The sequence below is a fragment of the Hydra vulgaris genome, chromosome 09 (genome assembly GCF_038396675.1).
Source record: "Hydra vulgaris chromosome 09, alternate assembly HydraT2T_AEP".
In the NCBI taxonomy this organism is placed as follows: domain Eukaryota; kingdom Metazoa; phylum Cnidaria; class Hydrozoa; order Anthoathecata; family Hydridae; genus Hydra; species Hydra vulgaris.
Window position 1 is genome coordinate 16212501 of NC_088928.1, and position 10000 is coordinate 16222500.

Sequence of the window (10000 nt, forward strand, 5' to 3'; positions counted from 1 at the left end):
AACGAAAGCATATAAAAAAAAGTCTGTGGATTCCCAGACTATTCTTTTATATGCTTTTTTTTAGCCCCACTTGCCCAAGCATGTGATTATTGGAATTTTTACGAATTAAAGGAAGATAACTATCAACATTAATATCACAAGATGAGACAGCTGAGCTTAAATTAATCACACAAAGAGCAAGTAGGTCTGGTGGTCAGAGTCACTGACACTAGAGCCAAGCCATTCAGAGTGGTGAGCATTAAAGTCACCGACAACAACTATATTAGCTGATGGATAAAGAGAGAGGGCTTGGTCAATATGATCAGAAATAACATCAAAAAGAGTGCAGTCTTGAGATGAAGGAGAGCGATATAGAACAAAGAGAAAGGCAATAGAGTGAAGTGGTGCTGAACGAAAGCACATGAAAGAATAGTCTGTGGATTCAAACCTAGTTTCACGACAAACAGGTGAATTCTTATGAATGTAAATGCCCAGGCCAAGCATGTGACTATTGGAGTCTTTACGAATCAGAGGAAGATAACCATCAACACTAAGATCACAAGATGAGACATTCGAACTCAAATTAGTCTCACAAAGAGCAATTAGGTCAGTTGAACTTTGCAAGAGATAAAACTCAACAGAAGAAAAGTTACTTCAAATACCACAAAAATAAGTTAATGATAGATTTAGAGAAATTGGTTGTTTTTTTTAATAGTTTTTGATACTTTAGTCATTTTTTACATTAGTTAAAGAACTTGACTCAAAGTACAGATAGTACTCAGTACAATATCTAACAGTCCAAGCAATTGCTTCTTTACTATGAATAAAAGCTTTAATATATGTATGTATCAATAAATGGGTGTTTGGCTGCATATGAAATGTCATTGTTATTTCTGTGCATGTGGGTATGCAGTGTTTTGTAGTGTTGTTTGCTGACTTCCAGTTTTAAAATATTAAATAGTTTTTTTTTAATGATAAAAATCTCTCTTATAAAGATTGTATTTACTCAAACCTTCTGTTGATTGATGTACTTAAACCCCCACAGATGGTTATTTTACAGCTATTTCAGTATATTTTACACTAAATTATTTATCTGTCAAAGTTTAAGTACATACATCAATGACACCTCATCCACAGATATGCTGCATAATATATAGCTCAGACCTAAAAGTTATGTTGAAAAAATAGTTTGTAAAAATAAAGTCATAAATTCTTTATTACTTTGAATTGCAGAAAAAAATAGGATAAGTATATATATATATATATATATATATATATATATATATATATATATATATATATATATATATATATATATATATATATAATATATATATATATATACTTAGATATATATACTTAAGAATAAGTATATATATATATACTTATATATATTTTAAGTGATCATTTTTTGATTGATTAAAATATTATTTTAGTTTTTGACATGTCACATCATATTGTGTTGTATCATGCTATATTAAAGTTAGTAAGGTCACTAGCTTCTTCAACAATTACTCTGAAGCTTCTAACTGGTGTAAAAGGAGCATCAAAAGAAAACTCTTCTTCAGTAGTAAAGTTGTTAGCAAAGCTAAAATCCTGTGTGGAAACATACAACAAGAGACTAAAGTATATATTTTTTACCATTTTTAAATGAATTTTTTTTGTTAAAGTTGTTAAAAAGTTGTTTGATATCTAAGCTTTTAAATTTTAGATTAAGTAATAAGCCCAAAAAAACAGTCACAAAATCACGTGTTATAGTATACAAAGATGAAGAAGATTTATCACCTGAGACAGACACCGAAGAATTAAACTTTTTGCTTGATCATATAGAATTGACATCAGATTTTGTTCAACATAAAGCTGATGATTATGACAGGGAACTTAATGCAGCAAACAAAAACACCACTCTGGTTGTTGATACTTTAGAAAGCATTAACGGGAGGAGCAATGAACAGTTATATGTAGCTGCAATGTCACAACTGCAATTCGGTGAAATTTTTTTATATTGCTATTTATATGATTAACTTTATTGCAAAATTATCTGATAGATTTGATTAGATTTAGGAAATTTAGGCAGCTTTTAAGTTTATTTATTTCTCATGCAAAATTTTTATATAAAAGAAGAAATTAATTATTATTTATATCTAATATTTAATTATAATAATAATAATAACAATAATAATAGTAGTAATCATGTTTATGCCATATTTTTATTATAATAATATATTTTTATATTTAGGATTCATTTTTTCAAAATTTCAAAGTTGTTGATCATTTAATTTTAATGTTTAGTAAACTTTTTAGATACTTATGAAATTGTAACAGAAAAGGAAGATGGTACACTTCAATTTAATGTTCCATTTTATTATGCATCCACTGTACGTTCTGCTGTTAGTGCAACAAATGATTCATGGAACTCATCACGAGCTCGCAGGCTAGCTCAGGAAGTTGCTACTTTGTCAACTTCTTTACCTTTATCATACAGCTCTACTGTATTTTTGCGATGCGATAATGAAAGATTAGATGTCATGAAGGTAATCATTTATAAGTGGGGATATTTACTGGGTAAACTTTTTTACTAAGTTCATTTGTAATATACAAAAAAAAATTTATCTTTATAAAAGATAAAAAATTTTGTGAATGAAATTTGGTGTATTTTTTATTTGAATTTCTTTAGTCAAATCTTTGATTAAAATATCATGAATAACAAGAGTTCTTGAATTCTTATATATATCAAGAGTTCTTTTTATATTCAAGAGTTCATATATATATATATCAACCCTCGGAATTAGGAAACTGCAGTCAGCAATTTTTTTCCGACCTTAAACTATTAGAGGTCGGCTGGAGGTCGACAAAAAAAATTTGACACAATGGTTTTATCATAAAACATAGAAGCAGGATCAGCAATTTTTGCTGACCTCGTTTTTAGGTTGGTCGCCAAATGCCGACTCTAATTCCTAGGGCTGATATATATATATATATATATATATATTTATATATTTATATATTTATATATATATATATATATAATATATATATATATATATATATATATATATATATATATATATTTATATACACACATACAGCAGTTGCCAAAAAAATAATATGCAGGCTATGGTTTAAAAATTTTTTAACTTATTGTTGGTTTTTGGCATTATTACATTGGATACACTGTACTATTAAATTTTGTAAGAGTTTAAAAGACAAGACATCGGAATGGTGGGAACAAGTAGTGTTTGCAGGTGAAAGTATGTTTAAACAAGTTAGAGGCGTGGGCTATAAATATATTAGTAGATCTGTGGAAGATTGCCTAATCCAAAGTATACCATAAAAACAGTCAAAAATCCTCTTTTTGTCATGGTATGGGGAGCAATCACAGCAAAAGGTTGTTGTGGGTTGCATGTCTTTAAAAAAGGTAAAAAGATAAAGTGAAACTGCATATAGAAATTATCAAAACCAGCTGTTTACCATTTCAGCAAGGTTCAGCACCATGTCACAGTTAAAATAGTTAAGTGGTTTACTGATGATAGTATTGAGTTATCATCCCATTATCAGCCAATTGGCTCTCTAGTTCACTCGATCCTAATATTATTGAGAACTGCTGCAATATTATGAAATAGAAAGTTGCAGCACATCAACCAAAATCTAAAGGACATCTTTAAAAGGTTCTAAAAGAAGTGTGGACTAATAAATTACACCAGAATTTTGTAAAACATTAGTGCATAGTATGACAAAAAGAATACAAGCAGATAATGGCTGCCTATCATATTTTGAAGGAAGGAATTTGCTTTTATGTCTATATTTAGGTACCAACTCATTTCTCTTATTTATTAAGTTATCATTGGTGTAAGATATTATTGCGTACTTTTCATATAGTCAAAGGCTGCATTGTTTGATTGTGGGATTGTAAGTTTTACAACATTTTACAATTTTCCATTCAATTGTTGGGCTTATTCAACTTACTTTTAACCTCCATTCATCCTTAGAAAATTCTGTATAATTTTTATATTTTTCGATATTAATAGATTTTGTATGATTAAACATATATAAGTTTAAATGTGGTTTCACTAACTCCAAAATAACCTTTGCATTCATGCCCGAAGTGTCTGGGTACAGAGTGGTTAGGTACACTATGTTATTTACAAGACACTGTTGATTTAAAGGACCCTTGCTTTTTATAATGCAATTGCAATTTTTATTGGAATCTGCAGTGTTGTTTTTCATTACATGATGCTATTGCGAGTTGACAATTGATTTGCCGTTTTGCAGACAACTGTAACTCACCTTTCCTGAATATTTCTATTAAAAATCTTGTGGTATTTATGACCTACTGGGAAATGCGTGTCTATTAAATCCAAAAAAATATTTTAACAATTTTGGTAGAAACATATTTACTAAACGAGGGGTGAAACCAAATTATATTACAAAAGTTATATTTTATTTGTTTATTATTTTATATAACTTAAATTGCTTGTTTATATGAGCACTCTGACGTCACACTGAAATAGCCTGCTGCCGGGGGCTTCAGTTCATACATCTACTTTATCTTTATACATCTACTATTAAATAGCTTGACCCGCAAGGAAGTACTGCTACATCAACTGAGGATTTGGCATGGGGCAGCAACCTTTTTATTCATTATTCTTCGTTTTCTAAAAAAGCTGTATGCTATAAAGATAAGTAAAACTAGTGAGCAAATGCTCATCTAAATACGCTATAGAAATAATATATATATAATGCTTAATTCCATAATATAAATAAATCCTATTTATTAATTATTGAGCACTTTTATACGTACAAGAGTTTTTTGTATTTTATTTGCAAAGACAAAAATGTCCTATTATATATACATATATATATATATATATATATATATATATATATATATATATATATATATATATATATATATATATATATATATATATATATATATATATATATTTGAAAGTGTAACAATGTTGTTGGTACTAACCTATTGTCATTAGAATTAAATAAAGAAATATCAGTTGATAAATAATTTGTTTCATTTTAGGTGCTGATCACAGGACCTGAAGATACACCTTATGAAAATGGTTGTTTTGAGTTTGATATTTACTTTCCAGCAGAATATCCATCTTCTCCAATGAGTGTCAACTTGAAGACAACTGGAAAACAAACAGTAAGATTTAATCCTAACTTATATAATGATGGTAAAGTCTGTTTAAGTATACTTAACACATGGCATGGAAGACCTGAAGAAAGGTGGAGTCCCCAAACCTCTAGCCTTTTACAGGTGAAAAGTCTTTATTTCATTAATTTACTTTTTTAATTTACTTTACGATGCTGCTTATATTTGTTTATATACTTTATTTTTTTATTCTTTTTTTTTTTTGGGCGGGGGGGGGGGGATTATATAAATTTTTAATATATAGTTTTTTTTTATATTTTTGTGCTGTTATTAGGTACTTGTTTCAATACAGTCTTTAATTTTGGTAAGTGAACCGTATTTTAATGAGCCTGGTTATGAACGAATGCGAGCCACCCCACAGGGTAAACAAAATTCCTGTGATTACAATGCAAACATTCAGCAAGCAACAATAAAGTGGGCAATGATCGAACAGATTAAGAGACCGTCTCTATGTTTTCGAGAGGTTCGTTATGAAGTTTTTTTTTGTATATTATCATACATTATATATTTCTACTAGTGCGTTCAATCCTAGTATTGGTTTTTAAAACAGTAAATATTTTTAAGCATCAATACTTTTTCAAAAACTGTTAAAAAGAGATAGGTGTAAAAACAAATATCGCTAAAAAAAAATTTGTCTCAATAACATTTTTTATTTTTGCGAAAATTTAAAGACTATTACATAACCCATTTGAAAGCTTCGACTGTTGCTTTATTTTGTTTTATCGTTAACACCTTCTTTAATGGTACTTCTGTTATTGATTTCCTATTTATAGTTAACACTAGTATTTCTTTAATGGTACTGATATTGTTTCCCTATTTATCGTTAACACCGGTATTTCTTTAATGGTACTTCTGTTATTGATTCCCTATTTATTGTTAGCACTAGTATTTCTTTAATGGTACTGTTATTGATTCCCTATTTATCGTTAACACCGGTATTTCTTTAATGGTACTTCTGTTATTGATTCCCTACTTATTGTTAACACTAGTATTTCGTTAAAAGTACCTCTGTTATTGATTTCCTATTTATCGTTAACACCAGTATTTTGTTAATAGTACTTCTGTTATTGATTCCCTATTTAGACACTTATGTGCAGCTATAATACCGTTGCTTTGAGATTTTTGACAATTTCTAAATTCTGACAACCAGAATTGCCACCTTTTTTATCATTAAAAAAAACCGTTTATAAAATGTTTTAATGTCTGCATTTTTTTTCGATATCATCAATTAAGATTTCATTTGTTCAATTTTATTTAGTCTTAAATAAATGAAAAAAAGACACATGGATCTCTTGTGTTAAATCTTGCGACTATTATATAAATGAATCTTTATTTATTTTATGATTACGTCACAGTATACTTTCTTTTTTTTTAAATAAATTATGTCGTTATTAAATCAGTTTTTTAACCTTATCTAATATTACCTTGTTTTTGTTTTTTGTCTTGTAGATTATTCACAGACATTTTTTAATGAAGCAAGCAGATGTTATTTCTCAATGTGAGAGGTGGTTAGCGGAATCAAAACAGAATACACGTTGTTATGAGTCTTTAAACAATAATCTTGCTGAACTAAAGATCGAGCTAATGAAGTTGGAAAAAAATCAAAATAGTAGCATTACAAAAGACACTGTTGAAGTTGATGAATCAAATACTGAAAATTTTACGTCATCAACGGTCATATATCTGTAATTAATCCTCTTTTCTAGAATATGTATGTAGCTTTTTATCGGCATTAGAGAAACGGTGTTAACTGAAAAATTCAAACGGTTAACTGAAAAATTCTTGTAAAATTAGTTCACTTAAAAATATGTGCTTTAATATTGGCATATATTAGTATATATTATATATATTGGAATATATTAGTATATAATATAGTGATATTTTGTATATGTGTCTTAATATAGGCATACTATGATATTTTGTACATGTATCTTAGGCATATAGTGTATTTTGTATAAAAAAAGTTTTTTGGTAAAGCAATTAACTTACGTTATTGATTTGACAACTTTTTTAACGGGGGTTTGCGTTGGGTTTTTTTTACTAGTTTTAGAAAAAGTTTTAGAAAATGAAAAAATGGAAATAAAAAAGTAATAAATATATAAAATAAATAATAAAATATAATAAATAAAATATATAAAATATATAAATAAACGAAGTATTGAATGTATAGAAAAGGAAAAAGAAAGTTGTGCTTTTTTTGAGTGCAGAATTAAAGTTGAAAAGTTAGTGGTTCAACGCCTTTTTCTGGCCATAAATGCCATGTTTTTAAAAAGTCAAACAAAATAAATAACTAATGCAAACAAACAAAAAATATGAGCTGTGCTTTCAATTAGTTTTCAATTCATTTTAGTTTGATAACTTAAAACAAAATCTTATCGCATTTTTTTAAATTTTTGATACATTTATAAAAAAAATTTATGTAACAGAAAAACATTTGAAACTTTACTGTGTACGAGTACACTGCACTTTGTTATGTAAGAGAACAATACATGACCCATTTAAGTTTACTCGTATACTATGCGCTTTAGGGGACTGGTAAGTACCATGTTTAAAGATTATTGTAAATAATCTTTATTTTAATCATGACAATGAGGCATGTTGATACGTGCCAATCTTTTGTAAGATACCTTCAATCCTATGTAGGATATTTATAACCCTTTAAAAGATATTTTCAACCCTATGTAAGATATATTTAATCCGGGTCGGGGGTTGTTACGGTTTACAAATGTTTAAATAAAAGTCTCTAAAAGTAAAAACTAAAATACTAAACCAAAATATTTAAGTAAAAGTAAAAAAGAGTTTGTCTGTTAAAAGTTTTAGTTACAAAGTAAAAGTGTTTTTCAGGTCGCTAAAGTAAATACGGGAGATCGGGGTGATTTGGGACATGGCAATATCTTAGCAGAAAATTTAATTACGCAAATTTTTTTTATTTCTGTGATAAGTTTACAATAACTACTTCATATTATTGTTTGTTTTTTTTTTTTTTTTGAGTTTCAGAAGTTGTTTTATAATTCATATTTGTAAACATGTAAAAGTTTAACAAGTTTCCTAGATTTTGAAGACATTAATATAAAAAATATACATGTGTTGTTTGCATAATTTTTTATGTTTATAGTTTTTTAATTAATCGCTAACATCTAATTTAATTGAGAAAATATGATTAGAATGTGGTTAAGAGAATAAAGATTTTTTCACACTTACTAGTGATGGGTGACTTGGGACAGCAGACTTAGGGTGAAATAGGGAATTAGTCCAATTTCATCACTTTTTAAATGTTTTAACTTTTATAAATAATATTTTTTGAAAAAAGTAAGTGAGGGGGTTGTCGACGTCGTTCAGAATTTAAATACTAACCAGAAGTAGAAGTTTATTATCTTCCGAGGAGATTTTTATTGAACATAAAGTTTACTCTAAAAATCTTTGCACGAGAGCCAATATTCTCCTACCTCTTGTCATTAGTTAAAATTAACGTGACGTCCTTTATGGGTGACCCCTGAACAGAAAAATTCTGTTTATGTCTATGATAAGATTTCAATGTTTACTTTATGTGACTGGTTTTTTTTTTTTTTTCATAGAAAAAAATATTAATTATATAGGGTTTATTTGTCTTGAAATTTTACCCTGTTTATTAAAGACATCTTTCATAGTAAGTATTGTTTTATTGACAAATATTTTTTAGCATATTTTAAATTCAGTTTTTTTAAGACTTCACTAGAACCCTTTTTAAATTAAATCTCAATAAAAGTCTCATTGGGAAACTATTTTATTTTCATTAATCTTTATCTAGATTTTGGTTGATGCAACTAAAAAAAACATTTTTTAATCATAGAGATAGTAATATGTGTAATATTTTTTAGATGCCAAGAAAGTACAAATAAGTGACAAAACAGTATGAGTGAGACAGCTAGAACTGTGTAGTTATGTTTATTCTTAAATCGTACAAAATTATCTATTCGTATGCCAGAAGCTACAAGCCTCAGTCAAACAGCTAGTTTTAATCGCACAAATGTGGATACTTTTTTCAAAACCTTGACAATGTGCTGAGACGCTATAAGTTTTCTGCTGATTGCATTTACAATATTGATGAAACTGCACTTACAACTGTTCATTAGCAACGAAAGTGAATGTTGTTAAAGGAGTAAAACAAGTTGGACAGGTAACTTAGCTGAAAGGGGAATCCTAGTTACAATGGTATATTGTATAAATGGCTTTGGAAATTCTATTCCACCGTTTTTGACATTTCCTTGTGTTCACTTTCGTAGCCACATGCTTATAGCTGCGCCAACAGGTACCAAAAGTGATGCTAATCTTAGTGGATAGATAAATACAAAAATTTATTTTGAAATGGTTTGATCATTTTGTGGAATATGTATATCCTAGCATGGATCATCCATTACTTTTGATAATGGACAATTACAAAAGTCATATATTGATTGAATAGATGGATAAATCGAAGGAAAGTAATGTTGTGCTCTTGACATTGCCACCCCATTGCAGCCCATTGCAAACTTCAACCATTTGACAGATCAATATTTGGGCCATTAAAAAAATTATACAGTTCAGCGTGTGACTCATGGTTAAAGGCACATCCAAATACTCCTATGACGATATATAACATTTCTAAAAATTTAAGATAAGCTTATGCGAGAGCCTTTACTTTCCAATACATTCAAAATGGTTTTAAAGCTGCTGGCATTTTCCCGTATGATCTATATCGTCCCCTCAGTATTATCTTATTTTTTCTACAAAGGTAATAAATAAAATGTTTTATCAAATATGTAAAATAGATACAAAAAAAAAATTTATGTATAAATAAATACAATGTTCTACCTGATATAATATATTATA

At 28.2% G+C, this 10000-nt stretch overlaps 1 protein-coding gene across 2 annotated transcripts in view; it reads left to right on the forward strand.

Annotated features, from left to right (window-relative positions):
* LOC100214758 (uncharacterized) overlaps window positions 1-7145 on the forward strand; it is a 134392-nt gene extending 127247 nt beyond the window's left edge. For both annotated transcript variants that reach the window (XM_065804846.1, XM_065804847.1), the window contains exons 37-42: window positions 1416-1605; window positions 1691-1968; window positions 2284-2513; window positions 5018-5257; window positions 5427-5615; window positions 6602-7145. In XM_065804846.1, coding sequence (XP_065660918.1) covers window positions 1416-1605; window positions 1691-1968; window positions 2284-2513; window positions 5018-5257; window positions 5427-5615; window positions 6602-6841 — 1367 coding nt within the window. In that variant the 3' untranslated portion in view covers window positions 6842-7145. The remainder of the gene's footprint in view (window positions 1-1415; window positions 1606-1690; window positions 1969-2283; window positions 2514-5017; window positions 5258-5426; window positions 5616-6601) is intronic.
* The last annotated feature ends 2855 nt before the right edge of the window (window positions 7146-10000 follow it).